The sequence below is a fragment of the Protobothrops mucrosquamatus genome, unplaced genomic scaffold (genome assembly GCF_001527695.2).
Source record: "Protobothrops mucrosquamatus isolate PMUCROS unplaced genomic scaffold, P.Mucros_1.0 scaffold23, whole genome shotgun sequence".
In the NCBI taxonomy this organism is placed as follows: Eukaryota; Metazoa; Chordata; class Lepidosauria; order Squamata; family Viperidae; genus Protobothrops; species Protobothrops mucrosquamatus.
In genome coordinates, this window is record NW_015386408.1 from 706,597 (window position 1) to 734,553 (window position 27,957).

Consider the following 27,957-nt stretch of genomic DNA (forward strand, 5'->3'; position numbering starts at 1 on the left):
GTTCAATCCTGAGCTACAAATATTGTCTTCTATCAATTTTCAAACTGCATGTCCTTTTAAAGTTTAGAAATTCAAATTCACCCAGGGTAGTCAATGCTTCAATCTAAAATTATGAATTCTGGATCAGAAATTAAACATTTGAAGTGTATTACATGAGAGTAATCTTAGAGACTCTTCCACACAACTACCAAAATAAAGGTAATTATGTTTTTAAGTAAAGGCAGGGGTATTCAGGTTGTTTTATTTATTTAAAATATTTATCATAAATTTGATTATGCAACTAATTAGCAGTATTATACTTAAATTCTCCTTCCCTTGTCTGTTTTCTCTGCAGAATCTTATGGCAAGAGCCCTTTATGATAATGTCCCAGAATGTGCAGAAGAATTGGCCTTCCGGAAAGGGGATATTTTGACTGTGATAGAACAAAACACTGAAGGATTGGAAGGATGGTGGCTCTGCTCTTTACATGGACGACAAGGCATTGTTCCCGGAAACCGTGTGAAACTTCTGATAGGCCCTGTACAAGAGAGTCCATCTCACCAAGACTTGCCAAATTCAGGACCGGCAACTCAATCCCCTATTCAGCAAAAAATCTACCAAGTGCCAAATGCACATACCTCTTCTCGGGATCCCATCTATCAAGTTCCACCTTCTTATCTGAATCAGGGAATCTACCAGGTACCTACTGCCCACGATGTTTACCAAGTGCCTCCATCCGGGCAGAGAAGTTTTGGTGGAGTTGATACAGGCAATAAGGTTGGTGCACCTATATTTCAAAGCATTTGCATGAAACACATTATTGTGGGATTGAAAAAGTGTCTGGATTTGATGGAGTTTCCCACAGTAGCGATATTTACGTATGTATGCATTTAATGTATCAGAAGTGAAGTATATTAATAACCAAGAGGGACGGATAGGCATTATGGTCAAAGCATTACAGGGAATAGTAGAATTAGATAATTCCTCTGAATTCTATCTTCTAAATGTATGTATTCAAATCAAAATTCAAATCAGAAGGGGAAACAGTAGCTTGGGTCAACATCTGGACAGTTTGGACACTAGTCCCATACTAGCATAAATGATGAATAACCACACACCCAAGGGACTTGTGTTCCCTTTCGTACTATAAAGTAGGGCAGTGGTGGCGAACCTATGGCACGGGTGCCAGAGGCAGCACTGAGAGCCCTCTCTGTGGGCACGCACGCCGTCGTCCCAGTCCTAGGCCTTCAGCTGGGTTTTATAAAACCTTTTCACTTTAGGCCTCCGCCGCCATATGCAAAAAAAAAAAAAAAGGTTCAATCAGTCAATTTCAACTTCTCGCAGGGAAAAAAAAAGATCTTGCAAAGTTGGAGTTGATTGATTAAACTTTTTAGTCCCACCCACTCTGCCATTACCACTGCACCACGCCCACCCAATGGGTCACATCTACCCAATGGGCCACGCCCACCCAATGGGTCACATCTACCCAATGGGCCACGCCCACCCAATGGGCCACGCCCACCCGGCACCCGACGATGCATAAGTGGGTTTTGGGTTGCAGTTTGGGCACTCGGTCTCTAAAAGGTTCGCCACCACTGGAGTAGGGGGAACTGAGTCAACCTGGATAGATTGCAAAGAATTGTAAACAAATAACCCTTCACTTTGTTTAATTAATTCAACTCAAATTGTAAATTAACTGGCCTGTATGCTGTTACGAAGACCTGAAACGTTTTGGGGGGCTCCTTTGGAAAGGATTAAGATTTAGATTTTTGTTAACATAAATCCCCACAGATGATACTTTCTGAGTGTGGCTCACGTTATCTGCAGCCTCCTAGAGCACGTCACCTACGCAGTTTGTCGGTCCCACTTTATTTATTTGTACCAAAATTTATGCAAATGCCAGCTTTAGATAAAAGTACAGATTTGTTTAAGGGATTTATGCTGCAGGATATGTGGAAAAAATGATGCAAGAGTGGCATTATTACTATGCCAGAAAAAACAGGAAGTCTGGATAATTAAAAGGGTAACATTTAGAGCAAAGAAAGTGTCACCTGGCACTCCTCTACAGCGTGAATGTGTCCTTCGCATGAGTCAAGGTAATTGCCTCTTAAAAGCCGGAGGAAAAACTGTTTGCGTTTCCTCCGATAATGAGGCTGGAAGGCAGGGTTATCAGAATATTCTCGGGAATACTTCGGTCTTATTATTTAGCCATTACGAATGTGTTGCAATGACATACAACAGCTAGGAAGTCCATGTCTGGCAGTGCCAAGGTTTAATCTTAACACTGCAGTTGATAAGAGCAGAGATTCTGGCTGCCTTTTCAGCTATGGCAGAAAATCCTTCCAGCTCACCCTGAATCACACACCCCATTTAATTTAGAGAAACTCAAAACCAGTAATAGCTTTTAAGAATTCCATTTTCTGTTCAGCCTTTTGTTTGTTTGTTTGTTTTTTGGAAAACCTTATCTGATATTTTGATTGCGGATTCCTCCCTCCTTACCCCCCATTGCAATGGGCATCTTTTCTACAGGCAGCAAATAACTTTCTAGTTCATTTGTTTACTGGGCAAACCCATCCACAGATACTTGATTTAATCACGGGGAAAATATTTGTGTCCATTTGGGGGAGAGGGCAGAGATTCGGGGATGGGTAAGGAGATGAAATGGGAGTGTAACAAACCCCACTGAGGCATAACCCATCTGTTCTAACCCTTGGCTTAACAAAAAGTCTTGGCTTAACAAATTACGTCACTGAAAATGTTGTTACCAAACTTGGGCAGCTTGTGGTGTGGTGTGGTTTGGAGATTGCAAAGTAGGATTTGGGGATAACAGATGACAGGTGGCCAACTGGGTTCTATGGATTTTGAAACTGTAGTGTCAATTATGTCTAAACTGATTTCATCTGCTTAACTAAATCCCTATATAAAATACCTTGATTCAAAACAATTTCTTTGCCACTGCTGCCTCTTCTTTGTTCTCCTCCTCCTCTTCCTCCTCTCCTCTTCTTCTTCTTCCTCTTCTTCTTCCTCCTCCTCTGAAGTGGAAAGGCTGACATCACTGTATTGGAAACTCTTTTGGACTTAAACCTTGGCAAAACTTATATTTGAGGAGTGACCGTCTAGTGGACAGATGGAACCCAAAGCAAAGTTAAAATGAATGCAGGTAGTCCTAGACTTATGTCCACAACTAATCCCAAAATTTCTGTTGCTAAGTTGTTAAGTGAGTTTTGCTCCATTTTATGACCTTTCTTGCCACAGTTGTTAAGTTGGTAACACGGTTATAAAGTGAATTTGGCTTCCCCATTGACTTTGCTTGTCAGAAGGTCACAAAAAGTGATCACATGACCCTGGGAAATAGAACCATCCTACAGTTGCCAAGTGTCCAAATTTTGATCACTTGACCATAGAGGATGCTGCAATGGCCAAAAGTATGAAAAACGGGCATAAGTCACTTTTTCAGTGCTGTTGTAACTTTGAATGGTCACTAAATCAGACATGTCAAACTGCTGGCCCGTGGGCCAGATGCATCACACCGAAACCACGCCCACCCCATTGCCGGCAATGGGAAAAAAGTCCCGATACATCACGCGATGTCATGTGATGTTGCGAGTTTGACATGCCTGCACTAAATGAATGGTTGTAAATTGAATCCTACCTATACTCAAGGTTAAAATCAAAGCCAAATTGCACAATCTAAAGCTGTAACCCTAAGTAATATGACACGGATTCCCATCATGTATTTCCTACTTGCAGAAAAATCTATACATTGATGAGCTCCTGGTTTCATGCCACCCAGAGTCACTTTATCGGGGAGATGGGTGGCATATAAATTTAATAAAAAAACAAATAAAATAAATACTTGACACCTAAAATTATGAATATGGTTAATTCAATTGACAACACCTGTCCTTAGCAGATTAAATGAGCTGCTGTGCTTAATACAGGCAATACTTGCAAGTATTCTGTGTGTCTTGGCAAAGCTGTGGAGTTAAAAATATTCCATCTCACACAATCTCAGAGAGCCTTATTAATAGCAGAGGATCAAAATATCTTGAAGCCTTCAGCCAGCCTTGCAAATGCCTGACTCCTGTTTTCTAGCAAGATCTTCCCATGTAAACCACAGTTTGTCATCATCCTTGTCCAATGAGAAGGCAAGATTATAAACTAATTAATAAATGCAACAAATCTCTACATTTACAACTTTCTTTTAAGAGGTAGAGGTGTGCTTTATATAAAGGAGAAAGGGATACATATTATTTATTCAGCATCTATGTAAAAAATAGACTTCCGGTACTGTCCTGGATATAGCACATCAACTGTGTGTAAGACAACAGAAGAGAAAAAGAGAGTATGTAAGTATGCATACACATCAAGGACGAAAGTCCATGCATACATAATTATGTTTAATCTAGTATTTGTGTGCATCACCCTGAGGTGACCATAACAATGGAAAATAGGGTTGCAGAGCTGGAATAAGCATTTGCAAATGATTCTCAGCATGAAAAATATGTCACGAAACTAGCATATCAGGAAATGAGTTGGGCAGCAACTTGGTGCCACTTCGTCCATGTGCCTCTATCAAAATAGCAGATATCTGCAAGGACCAGTTGTTCAAAGAGATCTTTGAAAAGCTGCCTGTGAAAAAGGAGGGGGCACTGAGCTCCTTACAAGTGGCTAATTCCCTCTGTGGAACACGGTGTTTGCCTGCTTAACAGTTTCCATTAGATAAGCACTGTGCATTATAAAACCATGCTCACACAGCAGTTATTGCTGGCGGGCATGGCAAGGCAGGTCAGAGAGACATCTCCAGGCAGGTGATTAGAGTGATGCCATAACTGAGGAATGCGAAGGCCATTGCTGGATCAACTTCTCTTAACGGTGCTGAAATAAGCTCTGAAAACAAAATGCTTTCAAATTGGCTGAAATCAATGATGGATGGCTTGAATAAGTCTTTGATTCCCTTTTCGAAAATGAGATTCTCAACCAGGATTGCTTGTCACAAAAATACATTAAAAAAAGGCTTGAGTTGCAGCTACATTTACAACATGTTTGCTACTTCTGCCTCAAAAGTCCATAATTCTGACTGTCTAAAAGGCCATAATTCTTGAACAATCTTCAGTTCTTTGATGGCTATCCAGGTTTTCCCACCAGCAGTGATAAATGTTTAGATTTAATTGCTATTGTTCATTCTTTAGCTTTGTGGTGATGTTAAAGTAACTTAAGTTAGTTTTTCAATCTGAGAATTCCTTTTTCTTGCCTGTAGCTTTTAGGACACTTTAGGCAAAGGGGAAATTGTGGCAATGTTGGGATGGGAACTGTCTGGCTTTACTGTTATCAGGAACAGCTGTGGGAATGGTATGGAAATGCCTTAGATCAGTCTAGTGGATCAAGGCATTCTGGGCTGTGGACAGGAGGCTTGAAATTGTCAATCTGACATCTTGCCCATTTGATGTATCCATCAGGGGTAATGCTATCTTGCTATAATGATCTGGGCTTAGAAGATAAATGAACACTTCCACTTGGGGAAACCTCATACCATTGAACAAGATGCTGATCTTTCAAATGTGTGTATTTGGACGCTTTCTGACTTAAATAATGATAGAACAGTTTCAAAGCACCTGTCTTGATCACATGAGTAAAATATGAAGAGAGTTGAAATCACAATAGACTTTCCTGAATTGGTAAACTGAATTTCTATCAATAATTGAATAATCAACAATTATGGGTTATAAATCGCCAATCTAGTATCATAAGTCTAAAGATTTATCTGACTTCTGCCTAAAATTAAGTAGACAATCTTTATAAACAGTATAATCTTAGACTTTTTTGGCCTTTTCAACTACTTTTTGGATTCTTACGAAATCTTTCTAAATATTCTTTGGATGTTGGGAACTGAACTTGTTGCATTATATTATAAGGTCCCTAATTTTGTGAAATGCTCTCTCTTTATAGACCTGCCAGATCCATAACCTTGCTTCTGTAGGGCAGCAATGAAAATGTGTGCAGTTTATCAATTTTTCTCTCCACCTTTATATTTATTTTTAGAATACTATTAAAGTTTTTCTCCTGTATGTGTATATCCTTCAGTGCTATTGTTTTTATATTGGTTGAATGGGTTGTGAAACTGCAAGATCAATAAAATACAGAATAAATCAGAAGTGGTTTGAAGTTAATCTGCAGAAGATTTGTGTCGCAGTCTGCTTTTTACTCTGCCCTGCTCTTGATATATTATCATTATCCCTTAGAATGGCAGTTGAAGCCAGTTTGGCCAGAGTTGGAATAAACAAGCCATGATTTTCATAATATAATACAGTATGGTGCAGTCCCTTAGTTCTTACTCAAAGAATGTAGCAATTATGATGAACTAGTGCAGTGGTAGGCAACCTTGGCTCTTTTATGACTCGTGGACTTCAACTCCCAGAATTCTTGAGCCAGCCATGCTGGCTCAGGAATTCTGGGAGTTAAAGTCCACGAGTCATAAAAGAGCCAAGGTTGCCTACCCCTGAACTAGTGGGAGGCTTAGAGTCAGCTCTCTAATGGGAGGTAGGAAAGGATGGGAGGACTGCCCTTGGAGTGAGAGTACTATGAGTGAGGGGAGTTTCCCAGGTAGATTATTTAGATTATTTAGACATTTGTGTGAGTGTGAATGATTAGGAGAATCAATAGGAATGGTTAGATAAACTGTGTTTCCCAGGATGTATGTAAACCTATTAGGAAAGCCTAGGACTGGTGGGGGGGGAGGCTAGCAATGTGGATCTTTGAAAGATATAGTTGTTCTGAGATCACATCTGCCAGTTCCTTCAGAACCTTGGGGTGTAGTCCATCTGGTCCTGGTGATTTGAACTTGTCTAGGGTGGACAGGTGCTCATTTACCATTTTCTTGCGTAATCTGTTTTTTACAGTTTTGATAGGTTGGACTGTTTTTTCCCTTTGTGTAAAGATGGATGCAAAAAACAAGTTAAGTAGTTCTGCTTTCTCCCTGCTGCTTGTCACCTTCTTGCCACTTTCTCCCATTAATGGACCAATCATTTCCTTAACTTTTTTCTTGTTTTTTTACATGTTGAAAGAAGCTGTTTTTGTTATTTTGTTATCTTGAAGTAGGCAAGGTGTGCTCTTTAAGGAGGTCATCTTGATGATGCAGTGGTTAGAATGCATTATTGCACGCTAATTCACTGCCCACTGCCAAGAGTTCGATTCTGACCAGCTCACGGTTGACTCAGCCTTCCATCTTTTTGAGGTTGGTAAAATGAGGACCCAGATTGTTGGAGGGGAAATATATTGACTCTGTAAACCTCTTAGAGAGGGCTGTAAAACACTATGAAGCGGTATATAAGTCTAAGTGCTATTGCTATCTCTCAATTTAGCTTTAGCAGACAACTTCCAGTGGGTTTTCGATCTTCCTTTTTTTGGGGGTGAAATTTTAGTTTCTAAATGAAGATTAGCTAGAGATCCTTTCCATTCAGGGCTCAGACCTGCAAATGGTAAAGAAACAGCATTGGCCATTCTGTTAGATTACCTTTACTGGGACTTGGATAGAAACAATGCATTTGTAAAGCCTATTCAGTGTGGTCCCAGGTGAACTTACAAACTATTTCCTTCTGCTTGTCCTGTACAATTACTGAGCGTTCTACTCCAGAAGTGATAGACACGTGGATTTGAAGCCAGAATTTCTTTTTGGTGGCCTCAGCTCTTTGGAACACAGATACATGTCCGGCTCCTGTGTAGACCTTCTGCAAAGTAGTTGAAATGATTTTGTTCAGAAAAATGTTTGAAAATGAATTTTAGAGGTGGCGTTTGGGATTTTGATAATGCACCTTTCTGTATATGTTCTGTTTTATGGGTTTACTTGCATACTGTTGTATTTTATGTTTATAAATTGCCCAGAACCTTATAAATAGTCCTTATGGACTTCTGGAAAGCCCTGAAAACATTAGAAACCTCAGGGGATCTCTGACAATACGGAGCCTGCATGGTGGTTGTGTTGTTACATCTTTCCTCTCATTGTCTTGTTAATTTATTTTTATTGCTTTTCATATGTTAAAATCTTCTAATTCCTGGTTCTGTACGCAGAGTTACTTTCTGTGAGATAGGCAACCATATAAATTTGGCAAACAAAGAAACAAATTAGGGGTCCTTGGTGTTCTCTGAGTTTGGTTGTTTTCTTGCAGACGTTTCATTACCAAACTAGGTAACATCATCAGTGCTATACTTGACTAGCACTGATGATATTATCTAGTTTGAGTAATGAAATATCTGCAAAAAAAGCTCAGAGAACATCAAAGACCCCTCATTTCAACCCTGAACTATCAATATTCTCCTTTAAAGAAACAAATAAATATCTAACAAACAAATGTGTCTTGAGGCTAATAAACAATATATGAAACTCTACTGTAATTTGTTTACAAAATCTGAACCTGTTCATCATAGATAAACCCAAATAACTAGAAAATGTGATGGGTTGAACCCATACAGAGATATAACTATTTTATGTGATTTGGTTTGGGTTTAATTAATGGATAACCACTATGTGATATATAGAACTTTGCTGATTCCTGACCCTGTTCCACTATCCCTTAATATACCATTGTTGCTAGAAATTAGATATGGAGAATGATGATTAGTAAGTAACATGTAATATCCTTAAAAGGTTTTGTGTCATCAAGAATAAGTTTGATGATGGGGAAATCATTTTATTCTTTACCCTACTCTTCTCTTCCCCCCACCCCTTTCCCATTTCCCCACTATTTTCATTTGTATTTTTGTATTTGGATAATTTTATTAAAATTATTAAGAATAAGTCTGATGCTGATGAACTAGATGGAAATATCTAATTAGTCATAGGTGCTGTCCCACATCCCTGACATTTTATCTCAAATGAAAGGGTATTTCACTTGGAATATTAGTCAGTAGAGAAGCTAAATGCATTCTTGAATGTGTGTCCATGGCACCATTTATTACAATGTTGTTTATTCCAGGTCTGAATCTTGGCACTGACAACAAATACTGTGGCTGAGCTCTAGCTCATAATTAAATCCTAGTCAAAAGCAGCCCAGAGGGATTGTGTATCGTAGCAAAGCCAGAGCCCTGCTATTTGTTATTAAAAATGTATTTCCAAAATTGGTAAGCTACTAAGTGTTTAAAGTATCGTATCACAGACTAAACAGATAACCCCAATCAAAAGCATCCATAGGATCATGTAAACATCTCTGAGCAAAACTGTGCTTTCCATGAGACTCTGAATGTGTTAAAACCCTTATCAAAAGAAAAGAACTTCTCTTTTTTCTCCATCCCATCTGAGATTGGCAAAGGCTCACTCAGTAATCAGTCTCATCATTATACTGTTCCATGTTCCCATGTCTTTCCTTCCAATTAAGCTGCAATCACGACCTCAATTAAGAAGAAAGAGAGGAGGGGAAAAAATTGAAAATAAACATTTTCTCTGGACCATTATTGTTTACTGCTGTTGTTCACATGCTCCTTAAAAGCCAGAGGCTGCGGTTATGGTGAAAGCAGCTAAACTTTGTTTGTTCTTTCTGCACAAGATATTTTAACATCAAAGGGAGGAAAAACATCTGCACTATTTGAAGTTAGATCGTGAACCATTTTTTCCATTTGGAGAATACTTTTTTCCCCCTACGTGCCCTCGTTTCAACCTTAGTCACATAATGCCCCAATTTCTTGCTACATAATTCTCAAAGTGCAGTTTACTTTAGAAAAGGAGGTCTAAACATCAATACACAGTTTCATTTCTCATTTTAAATATGCCAAAATAGTTGTGGTTCTGGTGAGCAGGGTGCTCTAATTCTCTATCACTTAATTTTTTTTTCTTCAAATAGAAATTATCGCTTTTATTCAGTACTGGAAAATATTCTGCAAAAATGAGGTTATCATATAAAACAGACATGTCAAACACAAGGCCCAGGGGCCGGATGCGGCCCGCAAAGTGGTTTCATGTGGCCCGCGAAGCCATCCTGAAAACAGTGAGGGAATGGCCCCCGCTGCCTTGGCCCTGGCCCAGGCCGGCCAGGAGTCAATGTACAATTTTGTGGTGGCCATTTATGCTGAAACGCATTCAGTCTTAGCTCCACAAGACCGTCTAGAAACAGCGAGGAACCAGCCCCTGCCACGTCGCCCCCGCCCCCTGGGTGCATGCTGGGGAGGTGTCACCCTTTGTGAGGAATGAAGAAATGGACCATGCCTTGGCGCTTGCCCCAGTCCCACCCCCTTCTGCCAGAGACCCTCAGATCTGTCCTACTCCTGCCCAGGCCCCCACAGGCACCCTTGACGCGAACGATGTAGAGCTGGCCACGCCCACCCAGTAGGCTGCACCCACTCTGGCCACACCCACCCGGACCCACCAAGGGCAACCGCAATGCTGATGCGGCCCTCAATGAAATTGAGTTTGTCACCCCTGATATAAAACAATGGTTTCAAAAGTTGCGTCAAAGAACACTTTCATGATGATAAAAGCATTGTCTTTAGTTTGTTGGGCCATATTAACAGCAAATGTATAAGCCGGTTTTCATGTCTAGGTTGGGATTAGAGCTCACAGACTTCCCAGTTTCTAGCCTGGTGCCTATAGCAAATCTCCTTGATGAATTAATGAATAAATGTGTATCTTCTCTTTCCTTCGAGAAACTCAACGCAAAAACATTCGTCTCCCATTCAATATTATCTTCTGAGGATGCTTCGGGACTGTCTCTTACATTTCAGTGTATCAACAATTCACTTCTGATAGGTGAAGTTTCAGTTTTCAGAAGTTGCCAATGATTAAGTTATAACAACGAGTCGGCAACCAATTTGGCAACCAATTTTCAAACATGTTAATTTCCTAAGTAATCTGTTTTAATTTTTGGCTCGCTTAGAGTTTTGGTTCCTTTGTAGTGCAATTCTATGAGTGCAGGTTTGTATTCCTATTCAAGATGAACTCTTTTTCTTCCCAGCTTACTTTCTTATTTCTTCATTGAAACAGTGTCCCAACTAGCATCTTTTTATCCTTCCAAACTAGTGCCTTGAAAATAGTGTGCTTCTTCATTGCTGGTCCAAGCTGCTCTCTCTGACACATTCATACAGCAGTATCATCCATTAATTCGTTACTTAAAGCTGACAACTTGCTTTGTTGCCCTTGAGCTTCAACCTTAGTAGCCAACCTGAGTATTATGGCCTCAGATTATGAGGAGAAAAGTGTTTTTGTAGATAAGTTCATAACCATGAAGAATATAATGAAATATGTCCCGATATTAGGTACTTTTACCGTGCTAATTGTTACATGTCCTCCTAATGTTGGTGTCAAACAAATCAAGTAACTGAGTCCTTGATGCAGGAAGCTGATTGAGTGGGTACAGCATTGGAAAAGAAAATACTATAATATGAAACATCAGATTTCTAGGATGTTGGTGATCTATGGATGGCTGCAAAATGCATGTGGGTTAATTTTCGAATTCTAGTGAACAGGTTTGCCCATATATCAAAGTACTGTATAAGAGGCTCCTGCAGTTAAATGCATTATGCTTGCTTCCAGTGTAACAAAATCTGAAATGCTCCATCTTTTATTTGCTGCACATATTTATTGAGCAGAGTCATTCATTTCAGCCATTAGCATCTATGTCCCTGATTATTCTTTAGCTTGCAGGCTTTCTCAGAAAACCAGTAATTGAAGCCTCATTCAACCAGGAATAAGGAGTGATTCACTAATGTGACTATAAAAAGTTTGAGTTACAGACCAGAATTTGTATACAATGTCTTTTGTGACTGAGTGAGTGAATTTATTCATTTTCACACCAAATTTGGCAAGAGAGCATTAATTATTTTTATCCTGATTATGAAAGGCAAATGATAAACCCTTACAGCTTACTACATATATGTATATGTCCACTTGAATGCAAGCTCCATTGATTTTAATGCAGTCTAGATTTTTACTTATTTTAGAAATTTAGACAATCCATTTTCTATTCTTATTTTAGAAGACATTATAACTTGCTTTTCCTCTCTCTCAAAAAAGTCACCCAGTGCACCTTGCTAAACATAAAAATAATAGAAACAATAAATATGAACATATTAAAAATAACTGTAAAGAACAGTAACAAAAATAAAAAACCCTATTAGCAATCCAGTAAGAGAGCCAGTTTGGTCTACTGATTAAGGCACCCAGATAAAAACTAGGAGATTGTGAGTTCTAGTCTTATTTTAGGCATGAAAACCAGCCAGGGGACTGTGAGCCAATCACTCTGTGTCAGCCCAACCAACCTCACAGGATTATTATTTTGTGGGGAAATAGGAGGAGGAAGGTGTGTTTGGCATGTTCTCCACCTTGAGTTATTTATCAAAAAACAAAAACTGTTAAACAAACGAACGAACAAATAAAATCAACTACAAAACGCATGCTTGTTTCAATAGTAGAGTTTTCAGCAGACGATGGAAAACTGGATCAGGTGTAGAACTGGCAGCTTAGAGACCCAGTTTCTACTTCATTCTCAGCCCTGGAGTTTCAACTGGATGACTGGGCCAATAATTTCTTTGCAGGCCAACTTCCTTCACAGAACTGTATGTTATAGTGCAGCGGTTCTCAACCTATGGGTCGCGACCCCATTTGGGGTCGATCGACCATTTCACGGGGGTCGCCAAGCAAGGCTGTCCGCCATTTTTTCCCCCTTTTCCGGCGGGTGCCTTACCTCCCTTGGGCTGGGCCAGCTGGTGGTCGGCCTGCTCCATCTCTGCCGTTTGCCAGCTACGCCTCGGCCGGCGCAGGGGGCGGAACCACGCATGCGCGGTGCTCCCGGGCAGGGAAAGTCCTCGACTTACGACCGGTTGGGTAGTCCTCGACTTATGACCAGTTTAGTCCTCGACGTACGACCGGTTTAGTCCTCGACTTACGACCGGTTGGGGATCACGGCATTAAAAAGGTTGAGAACCACTGTTATAGTGGGAAATAGCAGGAAGGAGTGCCTTGCGCTCTTGAAGGAAATGCAGAGTTTAAATCAGGAGCAGGCAACTACGGCCCCTTTATGACCTATGGACTTCAACTCCCAGAATTCCCAAGCCAGCATGGACCTGGAGAAGCTGCTTGGGTGAGAAATGAAACATTTTCAAGGAAAAAAAAACCCCAAGAAAGTCCAGTTGCTTTTTGAAAAGCACCTTTGGGACAACCATGACCTGGATGATTGAGAATCTCCATAGACCTAAAGGGGCCATAATTGTCTAAATGAAATGAATAAATACACTTTTTTTTTTCTATCAAAACTCTAGTTAACAGCACTTCCCGAGGGCTTCAAGGACAATCCAAACAGAGTTTGTTACAAAAGACTAACTGAAATCTAACAGTACATCTGGCCAATGCTCAGTGTACTTGTGAGCGAGATCCAGCTGCTAACTAGGCAAACATACTACAGGCCACAGCCAGCTCTTGGAGAACATTTAATGACAAGGCTGGTTGGAAGAGAACTTTCTGTTTTATTTCAATATGGTTCTGTTTCTTCATCCTTTTCATAATGTAACTGTTTGCAGAGCTCCACAGAATTTTATTCATCTTTACAAAGAAGCAGTTTCTTTGCAGTCATGTGCAGCGCCATGCATAAAAGTACAGATATACATAATTACAAGCTACATATGCTCAGACAAGTGGCACAAACATTTGCTCAGATGATTAACTCTGTGTTGCCACCTACAGCATTAAGCTATTACCCTAACAGATGGCCAACATGTTTTTCATCCTTCTCTCTGGAAGAAATACATGGAAGTCCTGGGCTGTTGCACTAGGTTTTATGGAAGGTGGTGCTAAAAAAATATTTCTTGTGGGCTGTGGCTGAGTTGATTCTTCCAGGAAACTGTCACTCCACCCACGTTTATATTTTTTTTGTGCATGGAAACATTGTGAAACTAAAGCAAAACTTAATAACTAGAAATTATCTCCCATTAAGGCGATAAAACTCTTTATGGGGCTGGCTCAGGAATTCTGGGAGTTGAAGTCCACGAGTCATAAAAGAGCCAAGGTTGCCTGGTCTAGGTGATATATAAGGGTGTTTTTTACTTATTGTGAAACTGGCTAATTGTGAGTCAGAATTGATGCTGGCTTCACCTGATGGTTTTTGCCCTGAGCCCTGCAAAAGGGCAGCAATCCAATAAAGTCAATCAACCAATTTTTTAATCAAATTATTTAGTTAAATTTAAAATAAAACATGGATTCTCGGTGATGTGTACAGATTACTCGTTGATTTACAACACTTCATTTAGCGGCCATTCGAACTTACAACAGCACTGAAAAAAGTGACTTAAGATCATTTTTCACACTTACGATGGTTGCAGCATCCTCATGGTCACAGGATTAAAATTCAGACACTTGGCAACTGACTCATATTATGGCGGTTACAGTGTCCCCGGGGTCACGCGGTCACCTTTTGCCACCTTCTGACAAGCAAAGTCAATGGGCAAGCAAGATTCACTTAACAACCATGTTACTAACTTAAGATTGGTAAAATGAGAACTCAGATTGTTGGGAGCAATATGCTGACTTTGTAAACCTCTTAGAGAGGGTTGTGAAGCACTGTGAAGCGGTACATAAGTCTAAGTGCTATTATTGTTGTTGCTATGTTTCACAATGTTTTTGCTGAAAGTTGGCATTTACTTCTGGTTTTCAGAAAAAGCAGTCCATAGCAAACCATTGGTTCATTTTATGACTGCGGCAGTAGCTTAATGACCTTAAGAAAAAATGTTGTAAAACTAGATCAAGTCGTGTGGGTGACCTGTTTTATGACCATCGGGACTTACAACCACGATGGGCAGGCTCCATTACAGTCATAGGTCAAGGACTGTCTGTAGGGTAACGTTCTGTATATGTAAAGGATTCCATTTTACTTACTCCAAAGTGCTATGTTTTGTAATTTGAATTGCCCATTCTAATTTTTTATCTCTATGATTTGCTAGCTATTACTTTATACATAGCCTTTCTAAGAAAAGTTGGAAAATTTGTTATATGCTTTTAAGATCTTGTTGATTTTTTTAAAAAAGAACTGGATATTCACAGTTCTGGGCAATCTATTGTGATAATAAGATCACCATGAATGGACAGTTTGTAAATTATTTTGCAAAAACAAAATGAACTCTTTGTATGCAGATGTCATCAAACTTGCTATTGTTCCAGTACAGTGAACACTGAATGGATTTTTGATCTAGGTTTTATAATACAACTTAAGTTGCTGCATGTTTCAATGTTAGCCACATTCTGAAAGCTGGAGAGAACATTGGATTCTTTCATTAAGAACAAGTTGTTTTAATTACATTGTGTATTATTTTTAGAAACTGCCATTTAACAGGACCTTTGGCCTATAGCAGGAAATAAAAGAAAGCGCCTTCATCCAAAATTCTTCAATCTGATGCCAATTCTTGCTTAAAACATTTAGAAGTATAGGCAGAAATGGCCTTTGTTGAGTCATGTTATATCATCATTTCCTTTTGACCTTAAACAAGGTTAAAAGAATACAGGGAAGCAAAGTTTGTTTATAAAGTATTTCCTTCTGAATAAACAACTTCAAATAACTATTGAAAGTCTTTAGAAAGGTGTAACAAACAATATATATTAAGCATTACAATATAATAATGCTTATTATGTTATAATATGATAGAATTATTGGGCATAAAGAGATTTTTGGGCTTAGAGAGATAATAAGAACCATCTTATGTCCTATGCTTATCTCCCAAGGTGTGGTGTACTTTCTGAGTAATTCACCATGTCAATCAAAACTCCTGTATTATTACTGTACATGATTGGAGAAACTAAAAGTGTGATAAGGACGTAGGTTACTCCTACGTTATGCTATTGAACGTTTCTATTATTTTTTTTCTACCTTCTGCAGTTCTCTGTGAGCCCTCCCAAACTTTCTTTGAGGACTCCTCAGCTCTTTAGACAAGATGTGGGGAATATAAGAGGACTTCAAAAGGAGGGGAATATTTGGTCTTCTAAATGTAATTCCATCCATCAGCAAGAGAATATACAGTCGAACGTTGCCATGGTGCTTTTCAGGCTCTTAGGAGACACATGAAAGAGGTCTAAATAAATAACTAATCTTGCCAAATGCACCACCTTGTTTGGACTTGCCCACTTCTACAACTCTGCACAGTTATCACATACTTAGATAATGTTCTGTAATGATTGAAAGAATAAGGGAACTCTAATCTTGTTCAAAGTTCACTGCAGTTATAAACTGGTAGTAGAAGCTTGCTGTTTGTAATCTATTCCTGCCCCTTACCCACAATATCAGCAGAAAAGTTGAAACTGTTAAGTGTGATGATTTATTACTGTATTGTCTCTTGATCTAGCTTTTGTTTCGCTATCACTGTTTTATTGCAACCCTACTGCAACAGTCCTTCAGTCCAAGGGGGGATAACTTTCTGACGGCTAGGCTGCACTTTGAGGAGTTCAAGCGAAGTGGATGAAGCTTTTTTTTTTCTTCCCTCAATTGGTGGGGAGAATTTTATGGGGATCCTGTGGGATTTGAGGCTTTCATTTTTAAAAACACGGTTAAACATTTTGTAAGAAGGGCAGTGCAGTTTATAGTGTGGCTTCTGCCTCATGGTTGGGAGAAATTATGGCATTGATCTTAACCAATAGTAGTCAGAAGAAAACACGGGTGACTCCAAGGAGGAACTTAGTAGTCTAATTTTATAGCAAAACTGCACCATGAGGAAAGGGGGAAATCTCACTCTTCTGAGCTGGTCTGTAGTAAAACAACTCTCAGAGTTGATCTGCTTAGCATTAACATTTGGGATCGATCGGTAAAAATTTTGTTTCTTTAAAATTAACCTGCAAACTAAACCCGTGGTTCTTTATGAATATGTTTAATTTAGGGATTGCAAAATTAAATGATTCAAAACTGTCCATTTCCCCCAGGATTATACTGCTCCATGTAAGGGTGGTGGGAGTTCAGCAATTTCTAGAAGTAAATCTTCCACTCTGATTCAGATGGTCCTGATTCATCCAGCACATTATGTCCAGAACTTCTTAAATAGGTTTGAACAATTTAGCTTTGGAAAATGCTGAACCCCCTCTCCCTCTCATGGCATGATCCAAAGGGAGGTAGAATATTCTAGAGTTCTCCAGAAGATCCGTTCCTGGATTAATGAATTCTGTGTATATTTTGTTCAAGTTGTTTTGTTGTTTTTTAAAGTAGGGCTGTTCATCTCTTTAGTTTTGATTGGGAAGAAATGCTTTGGACCGTGCACGAATGCAGAGGCAGCATCTGTCTGCAAATTCACTGCAACAGTTGTATCTACTTCCAGGACTGCATGGCTATTGCAAAAATACAAAAGATGCAGCAGCTTTAATGAGTCACCAATACATTTGGTGTTTTTGAAATTGAATCTGAAACATTGCACAACCCTATTTTAAAGTTGAAAGCATGTTCAAGATGCTGTACTAGCTACACTTTCTCATTACCAGTGATTTTCCATGATATGCATAAACTGAATGCTAGCAGATCAGTATTAGGGCTTTAACGTAATAATGATATATTTGTTCTTCTCTTCTGTATTTGTGCCGCTTCTTGTCTGACTCCACAATGATAATTCCAGTGGAATTCCATTAAGAAAAAAAAGTCAATAACATATCTGAAGTAATAGTAGTTCTAATTCTCCACTTAAATGACACCTTTGTCTACATTATTCCATGAAACTGATTCTTAGCTATGTTGAAAGAACATTGGATTATCTAGACCATAAATCCAATCTTGCAAGACATTTCTCCAATGCTCTTCTGTCCTTCTATATTAGGCAACAAAAAGGAAGAATTCCACTCACTTTTCCTTGGGTAAGGAAAAAGGATTTAATGAACCGCAAAGCTGGATGCCTGACACAGTACATGCACCATCAGCATTTCTCTTGCTAACAGAACACAGAGCTGGCACAAGAACGGCCCTAGTCACCACTTTTGGAGAAGGAACAACTCTGATAGACATCCAACTTTGTTCTCTTCTTTAATGCATTCCTATATGCTGCAGGACTGACACATGTACGTTACTTGCCTCAGCAGAGTCAAGAACTCTATCTGTTGTTTTGCCCAGAAGAAATTATCATAGCATTTGGCAATTGTCAGAGATATGAGAGAAGGGAAAGGAGTTGTGGGTACACCATCTGGTTTTGTTAATGCATAAACAAGTTTAAAAATCTGGTCCAAAATGCACAATTTTTAAGAACCAGATGACCACAGGCATTCGGAAAGAGAAAGGGAAAAATGAAAACCATCAATTCCTTGACGTTCCTCAGGAAACAGATTCCTGCATACCAGAAAGGCTCAAAAAGCAGGGAGGGCAAAGAGACAACTGGGGAGGGGGGGGAATATGTTTTTTCTTCTTCTTCTGTTTCCTTCCTCTGGGAGTTCATTATTTTAAATTCTACATTACAAAATGAATCTGTGGATAGCTTGCTTCTTTAAATGCACAGCCCAGTGGAAGACCTAGAGAGGGTAGAACCGTAAGTGATAGACAGTAGACCAGAAGTGAGATTATGTGGCAGCCCCATCCTTATACCGGCTGTGCCCAGTTACAACCCAGGTCCAGATAGGCGTTGGCATTCTGGTTCAATCTGAAGACCAGTTCATATCTTTCCAAAGCCGTTTCCACAAGGCTGGAACCCACACTGTCCTGGCAATATCTGGTAGGAAAAAATAACGTATGTTGAGTAACCGACATGGATCCTTCCCATGCTTGCCTTTTTCAGGCCCCCAAGAGGGGCACAAGCATGGGAGAAATCCACAACTATTTGCCCAACCAACTCAGCTTCTTCCAAGCCTTTTAATCTACTTTTGCCAAGTCTTTTTTTTTTTTTACTTTTGCCTTATTTTGCTTGATTCCCTGTTATTGACGATTGCTGCATTGTATTTAAAAGTTTCCCTGAGAATTAAGTGATGGAGGATACGGCAGAAACCTAAGGACAGAAACAGGAGCTGGAGAATTAAGTGGGCCTGAAATGCAGTAGAAAAAAATAATTGATTTTTGGTCTTGGAAAGAATAGAAGGAGAATCCACCAGCCTTGTCTGTCTGTGTATCTGATTTATATAATCAAATATGAACAAAACAAAATAATTAAAGTATTAATTAAACATTAAAGACAAAACATAAAAATCGACAAAAATATGGGAGAGTGCATTCAAGATCTAACATACAATCTAGCCATTTTTCAGAGTCCCTATTTCTTTGGTATCCCCAGGCCTGTTGGCAAAACCATATTTTAAGAGATTTTTCTCTTTGCTCTTAATGCAGCAAATCTGGATCCGTGAATGAGGAAGTAGCTCCGGAATATCTTTTGATGGGCAGCTTGATTTATTTATTTACAAACGTAAGAACAGACTCATAAAACAAAATGTAAAATTCCAGTACATTTCTGTAATGGAATTTTATCACCTCTGGGCTTGCAGGCTGCTCCAATCATTTGAGGAAGGGGCCATATTTATCTCAGGGAGAGGGTCCTAGGAGTGACAGCTCCTATGTTTCTTAATTCCTCCCCACATGCAATTCTCTCAAGGTCAGTATTTTCAGCAGAGCCTGTATAAATGACCAGATAAACAGATACAATTCTGGTGAAGCATTTGCCTGGTCTTAGTTCTACACTGTAAAGGATTTCAAAGTTCTTTGAACCAGTCATTCTCAGAGGCATGCTGCCTCCCACTCCGAATAAGCTGTTTGTCAGAAATATAAAACAAATTCTCTGCTCTTCCTAGGCAAGGTGTAAGAATATATGGAGCAGGACAGAGGCTGAAAAATCAGATTTGGTTGTATAAGCATTTTCTTCCTGATCGGTTATACTTTTAAATGCAACCCCTAATGAATATGGGATAAAAGTCAATTTCTTTTACTCTGGGATTATTAGACAAAGGTTCGGTCTCAGTTTTGACATGGTTAAATTCCTGGGAGACACCTTCAAATCAGAGCTGACTTCTGGTGACTGCCTGGACCAGTTCCTACAGTTATCTTGGCAGGTTATCGCAAGTACTTTACCATTCCCTGGTTCCTAGGCTTGAGAGAGAGTGACAGCACAATGCCTGCAGTGACCAGTGTGTGTGTAGGGGGGAAAAGCAGGCCCAATGCATACAGGGTCCCCAGGGGGTGGGAAGTGAAGCACAGGGTGCCTAACCCTAACCCATGCCTCCCATACACTTGAGGTAGCTTGTGCTTCACTTAACAACGCACATGGTTGCTTAACAGCCACATCGGAGAGAGCAGGTCACCGTGCTTAATGACTGTCATGACTTGCGAATATAACGGGCAGGCTCCACATTAAGCTTATGAGTCAAAGACTAGTCTTCGTATCAAAGAAGTCAATAATATTTGGTGTAGCCTGTTCTTAACAAACCCTTGCTGGCTTCAAGGGATCACTTTGTTCATTTCTAGTTACTCACAAACCATCTACTTCAGCGGTTCTCAACCTATGGGTCGCGACCCCATAAGACAAGTATCATAAGATAACTCCATTATTCTTTCAGACCACACAAAAACTAGTACATTTCAATAGCCAGAATTTGCACCCATTGGTTGATTGATAGAAAATTGTATAATTTCTCACCTCTTACATTTCTATTTACTACAGAATATCTAAAAGCAAGATTATATGGAATTTAAAGTTAGTTTCTATAAATTAGTTTAGGGCAGTGGTTCTCAACCTATGGGTCGCGACCCCATTTGGGGTCGATTGACCATTTTATGGGGGTCGCCAAGCAAGGCTGTCCGCCATTTTATTTTCCCTTTTCCAGCGGGTGCCTTACCTCCCTTGGGCTGGGCCAGCTGGTGATCGGCCTGCTCCGTCTCTGCCACTTGCCAACTACGCCTCGGCCGGCGCAGGGGGCGGAACCACGCATGCGCGGCGCTCCCGGGCAGGGAATGTCCTCGACTTACGACCGGTTGGGTAGTCCTTGACTTACGACTGGTTTAGTCCTCGACTTACGATCGGTTTAGTCCTCGACTTACGACCGGTTGGGGGTCGCGGCATTAAAAAGGTTGAGAACCACTGATCTACTTGATTACCCTTTCCAGGATTTTTCCAGTTATTGATGTCAAGATGACTGGCCTGTAGTTTTATGGATCCACTCCCCCCCCCCCACTGTTTATAAAGATTGGATCTACATCAGCTCTTTTCCAGTCTTCTGGCAGTTCCCCTCATTGCTCCAGAATCTCTGAAAGTTTTCATTCAGTGATTGTGAGATCATATCTGCCAGCTCCTTCAGAACTCAGGGATGTACTGAAAATAAATCAGCAAAACTATTCCAAACAACAGAATTTGTCAAGGGTGCATTTTATACTGCAATCCAAAGGCATGGGAGATAGAAAGCTCTGATTCTCTGGACATGCCCTTTTATAAATTATATCAAAAAGGACAAAAAGGCAGTCATTATAACTCATTAAAGATGCTAATATTTGATGAGAAAATATTTATCTCCAATACATAGGGATTAAAAAACAAACAAACAAAAAACTGCAAACATTATACCAAGGGATATCAAGGGATGAAACTTCACTTGTATTAATGAGTCCTGTATTTTTATTTTTATTTTAAAACCAACTTACATATTTGGAGGACATCTATCAAGTTGATTTACAAAGACATTTAGAATTCCAAATAGACTATTTTCATGTGCTTCTAAAAATAAGCCTACAGATCATTTTGTCATTTTGCAGTGGGTTTTGAATCTTAAAAATTATGTGCCAGACAGCAGAGAAGTTGTTGATTATTGATTTTAAAAATGCTTGTGATCACCTATCCAAGAGAATGTAATTCCTGTGGTATTACAAAACCAATCCTGGCCGTAACTGGAGAGACAGTTTGCTGTAGTAGTTAAGGTACCAGGCTAGAAACCAGGAAATTGTGAATTCTGATCCTGCTTGAGGCATGAAAACCGCCTGGATGACTTTAGGCTAGTGACTCAGCCCATAATTTCAGGTTCAGGAGAGAAGCTGCATCAATGAATCAACACTTGATTGATTTAAAAAAAATAATTTTCAATCATTTTATTTAAGTCATAAATGATAGCAGCACAACTAAGAGTCTCCAAAAAACAATTTACAACACTAAGTATATGGGATAAAGCCTTTTGCAACAGATGATTTGACTATTTGCAAAAATTAGATGTTCACACAGGTTTGGGATAACTCCTGGAAGCCCTCCTTAGAGTAAGCCTTTAAGGATAAATACACGGAAGAAAGAGTATCCCTGTTTGCAAGGGGTGTATATTGTCATTTTATTATTCCTAAGAAAATATTAATACCCAGAAATGCATATGATACAGGTGTCCTTGGCTAGAATTCAAAGTAGCAGATTTCAAAATTGCCATGATTGAGAATTCTCTCCCTCTCTCCCTCCCTCCCTCTCTCTCATCTAACTTGTATTATTTTGTGCATCAGTCTTAAGAATAGACTGACTCCAAAATTGCTTGTATGTTCAAAGGAGTGAAAGAAACTGAAACAGCTTGTGGCATTTGTTTCCTGTGTGTTTGTATATATTAACACATTTGTAGGGTTATAAAGACATACATAAAACACAAATTTACATTATAGGCTTGGTTGACTAAGTTGATGTACCAATCAAATGATTGCATGCAGTTAAACGCTTCAAGTGAAAAACCCTTGAGATGAATTTTCCTCATCTCTAATGGGCAACCTACCTTTCTGTATTTCAATGGAAAATAAGGATCTGAGAATATTTATTTATATATTCATCCTCAGTTTACATAGCTACCCATGTCACTTTTATTTAGACTCTAATTTTGTTGTGTCTGTATGAACTTAGGCCAGGGAAGAAATCTTGCAACTTTTATGTCAAGCGCTTTGCTTCTAGCACCTGAATGTTGTTGTTGTTAGTTGCGAAGTCGTGTCCGACCCATCGCGACCCCATGGACAATGTTCCTCCAGGTCTTCCTGTCCTCTACCATCTTCTGGAGTCCATTTAAGCTCACAGGGACCTGAATAGCAGGGTAGAAATTGTTCTCTAAATTGCCAAAATGCATTCAAGTCTGATGTGAGACCTGAAACAAAACTTCCATTCTTAGAAAAATCAGCATTCTTGCTACCTGTGTTTCTGAATCCGGTAATGACAAAGAAAAGCATTACTTTTGTAGTCGGTGCCTATTGCCCCAAGGATAGACATTTGTTTTGCAAAATATATAGAGCTTGAAGACATGTTCTTCTAATGATAATTTCCTTGTTGCCTGCTTGTCAGGTTTATTAAATGCTTTTCCTTCAGATTTCTCAGATCTTCTTTGTACCTACTTGTGTGGTCATGGTAGATTTTTGGGAAACAGGTTGAACAAATTTGGATTGCCCAAACTTCAGTTAACTGAATGAATTTTTTGCATACAGAAGGTTCGGGGTTTAATCCCTCACATTGCTAGTTGGAAGGATCATATATTTGGTGATGGTGAAGACTTTTTCCAAGAAGCACTGAAAAGCTGGATGGAGAATTAGCTTAACCCACTAAAAGACATATTCATGTAACTTGAATCATTCAAGTATAAACCCAGATTTACTGAAAAATGATTAGCCAAGCCATTCTACCTATCTGAAGAGGGAAACCATAAGATTTAATATAATAATTAAAAAAAACCACCATACTGTACTTTCACACCAAACTCTAATCTATAATAACATTTGAATAATGTTTATTAAATAATTATTTGGTTAGTTCCTGCCAATACTATATACCCATTCTGAGTTCAGATATAATCATCCGTGGTAAGATAGAATTAGTGAACTGTACAGCAAACCATGATTCAGTTACGATTATTTGCCAAAGAACTGTATTGGCATAGATTTGTATGTCAATTAAACCAGAGTAAACTACTTTTGATTTGTATAAACTGGTTTACTGTGACTGCCCACTAAAAATAGGTATATGAATAAATTCTACTTACATTTTCTCCAAACTCATACATTAAATCTAATGTTTTTGCTACCTATTTGAGGAATTCAAAGCAATTCCTCCGATGCCCTCTCTTACGTAAACTAAGCAATTCATTGATTAGCCATCCATTTTCAGACATATGTTAGTTTTGTTCCCTAACGTATGTATCAGTTTATTCTATAAACACTATTTGTAAATGGATTTATAATATTTTTAAAGACACGCAAAACTAAAAAGTTGCCTTTCATTGACAAATTTGTTGTAAAGCCTTCATTTGTTACCCAAGATTAGTATGAAACTATGAGGTTGATTTATTAGAATACATCAAAACAGAGATAAAGCAATTAGCAATTGCGTCATTAGCTTTTTAAAAAAAATGTATTGCAAATGTGACATGCCTAATCCAGATTGGGATTTTGGCACAAAAGGCAGAAGGATTTGACTTCACTGTATTTCTAATCCATTTTATTCTTTCTGACTCCTACACTTAAGCCTAACCTTCACTTGCTACTTGCATTTGTGGGAGGATGGTGTAGGGTGGATCAGTCCAAATTGTAATCACACTGGCTTTGAATTAAAATTAACCACATTCCAGTTTAGCATGTCAACTGAACTCAGTCTGTGACCTTACTTGATAGTTCAATGTGCCGTGTGAACAATATGTCAATTAGGTTAATTGAACCTACTGTGATCACATCAACCATAAGAAAAATAATGTGCAAACAGAGCCATTCATTATGATCCAGTACAGAGCTAAACTATATATCCTAGCTGGGTGTGCATATTTTTCTATCCAAAATAAGAAGCATTAAGTTTCTGACTAATAAAACCACTAGATAAAATGCATCCACAAATGGTCACTACTTATACTTTTGTGTACTTCTCTTTTAACTTTTAGGTGGTAACTCCAATCAGGTCAGGACAAGGTTATGTTTACGAGTTTCCTGGCAAATACCAGAAGGATACCTACGATATCCTACCAGTTCGTCCTCTTCAAGGGGTAAGTAGTAATAAAAAATTCATCAGCTCTGAAATTAAGTTGCCACCAAGGTCTTGACATTGTATCTATTCCTTCTGAACAGATCTCATTCTCACATTCCAAATCAAGGGTTCCCAACCGGGGGTGTTCGCACTCCCTGGGGGTGCGAGATGATATTCCAGGGGTGTGCGAAAACTTGAATTTTCAAAATTATAGTGTATGTGCATAATTCGTTGCCGTTATTTTGAACTTTTGCCGTTTTGCCGTTATTTTGAACTTTTGCGAGAATATATCAGAAGCGTTCTAGGGGCGCGGGATATAGAAAAGGTTGGGAGCCGCTGTTCTAAATTAAACATGTGATTTGCTTTCTTTTTAATCTTGATAAGATTAACTTTTTTACTCTCTAGATAGCCAGAATAGTTTACAAATACAGTGAAAGTTGGGAAGCAGAAAAGAAGGAAATCTACCTCTTTTTTGTGAGAGAGATAGCTAATTCAACTGATCATGAAAAATATGTGAAGGCCATAAATATTGTCTGTTGCATAGAATTTTTTTTCCTAAATGCTGAAACCATTTTTCCCATGAACATTTACAATAAATAGAGCCGATATTGGTGGAACATCAATTCAACTACAGTAAAACTATGACTTGAGAGAGAGTCTTTGTAGAGATAGAGAGAATGGACAAATGTCCATTAAATCCACGTGTGTGTTGTTTGCATAATAGTGTCATTTGCAATTAAGTCTTAATTTAGTAGATAAACACACTTTAACAAAAACTTGATAGGCATTACACTGTTAAACAGGGACTGAATGCATACCAAGTATTTGTTCATTACATCCAAAATCACTGGCATCTATTAATTTGAGGTTTTACTGCAGGGGTCTTCAAACTTGGCCCTTTTATGACTTGTGTTCTTCAATTCCCAGAATTCCTCAGCCAGGCATGCCTGGCTGAGGAATTCTGGGAGTTGAAGTCCACAAGTCATAAAAGGGCCAAATTTGAAGACCCCTGTTTTACTGTAACAGGAAGTACTTATTTGAAAACCAGTCTTGGTTTTTTTTTAATTTATTTGTGTTAAATGTCTACTGGGCTAACTAGACTGAGTTCCATTTTATTCATGATCACATACTACACCTAGATTTGGGCAAGCCCTGATGAAATCTAGTCTACTTCATTGAAGTAAACATATTCCAGTGGGATTGAAAACGGTGGGCAGGGAGGGGGGAGAACATGCTTTACAAGAATAATATGCAACATTCCTGATGATTGGTGTAAAGAGGCCTCAAAGTGGCCAGATCTATCTTTCTTTCCTTAAGGGATTCAATAGCTTCTGATTTTATTAATACTGTGATCCACAAAACGTGAAATTGGTTCTATTTTGGCATTATTGGAGCTTTTCTTTCAGGAACAGAGAAATAACACATATACACACAGAGAGAGAGACACACTCACACATGACCTTATAAAATCTTTGTAGCTCTACATCTAATATATAGAAAGAATATTTTTTGCTGGTCTTGGTGCAACAGAGTGAGGAGTGTTCTTGCACCTCATAAAAATTGTTGGGGATTAGACATCAGTGTGGGGATTAAGCATGGTTATCAGCAGCAGCTGCGCTCATATTTAAAGTAAAGATGACAGCAAGGGGGGGGGCTGAGATAAATCACAAGAAATAAAATTTCAGAAGGATCAAGGTCTGTTTTTGTTTTGTTTTTTTCAATGTGGTGGATCATCCTGAGCCTGACGGCATATATGGCTTCAAATACATCTTTACCTGGTTCTTTCTTCTTGGCAGTGATTTGGACTGAAAAATAATTGACCTACCAAAGGTCTTTCACAGTTTTATAAAGTGAAAAGGACTTAACTCTGTCTTTTTATCTTCTCTAGCTGAGAATCACTGTGTACATTATGTTTTCAGTATGTAAATCTTTTTTTTTTCCCCATTACGGATCCAAGGTGGGGAACAATACAGCATATTGTGCTTGCTTTACTGTACTGTCCCTCATCTTTGATCATAAAAATAAACAGATCCGAGAACCAGGACTGGCTACAACTGCCTGCTGAGCTATGCAAGAACCCTTAAATGACTAGTTGACTTTGTTTGGTTCTTTCTTTTCCCCGAAAAAAATCCCGAGCACTTCCAAGCCTTGATGGCAGTTAATCCCCTCGATAATCAAAGGGGACTTTCACTCATCTGCTTCTGGTGTGTTTCTTTAAAAACATCAGAGGCAGAAAATCTGCCAGCAATAGAGCACTGCCAAGGGGTAAAGAACAAACAGATATTCCCCCATACACACAAACCCTCCTCCTTCATTTTACATGCAGAAGTGAAGTGGACTTTAGTCCTACTCTTAGGCCGTCCGAGAGGAGCAACCTCTTTGGAAGGGGCTAATGTGAGACACTCAGCACTGTCTTCCAGAGGTCATCCTGGAGAGTCAGGAGGAATGAGCAAGAGCTATTTCTGCTTCCCAACTTCTGTTCTATGAGGCAGTTGCCTCATTGCGCCTAATCGTAGGGCTGGCCCTGAAATAAGCCTCTTGGCTTATTAGCCAAACTGTTTTCAAAAGTTCATGGAAGGGAGAATAGGGTGACCGAGAGACCATACACAAATTTTGTTTGTTGTCAGGAGACATTGGACAGACATTCACGGCTATTGGCTGGAGCAGCTTTAGTTTATCCTACCAAGACATGCCATTTGCCAAGGAATCAATTAGAGAGAGCCCAGACCGGATTTCATCAAGGCCGAAGAGGTTTTTCTTTTGCGTAATACATTGTTTCTCTGCTTAGATCTATGATGTCCCCCCTGGATCAGTTAAAAGTCCTCCACAAGCAGCTCAAATGAGTGATATGAAATCTCAAGGGATCTACGACGTTCCTCCCACCAAGGGGGTAAGTTTATTGAAGTTCCATTTAAAGCAAACATGTAATTTCATGCTGGATTGAAGACATGTTTAAACAAAAAGTATATTTTGCATTGAAGAGAAGATGGGAGAACTAGCAGAGTGCTTTGAACTCCGGGCCTCTTAACATTCCCCTCAAGCTTTATAGCTCATTTATTTTTTGTTTGGTTTTTTTTTTATAACTGTTATAAAGATATATTGCTGAGCATAATTATTATCCTTAG

At 39.1% G+C, this 27,957-nt stretch overlaps 1 protein-coding gene across 1 annotated transcript in view; it reads left to right on the forward strand.

Moving 5' to 3' along the window:
• The first annotated feature begins 274 nt into the window (after positions 1-274).
• The window catches only part of NEDD9 (neural precursor cell expressed, developmentally down-regulated 9), a 33,645-nt gene continuing 5,962 nt past the window's right edge, over positions 275-27,957 (forward strand). The window contains exons 1-3 of the mRNA XM_029283116.1: positions 275-757; positions 24,750-24,851; positions 27,621-27,722. Coding sequence (XP_029138949.1) covers positions 275-757; positions 24,750-24,851; positions 27,621-27,722 — 687 coding nt within the window. The remainder of the gene's footprint in view (positions 758-24,749; positions 24,852-27,620; positions 27,723-27,957) is intronic.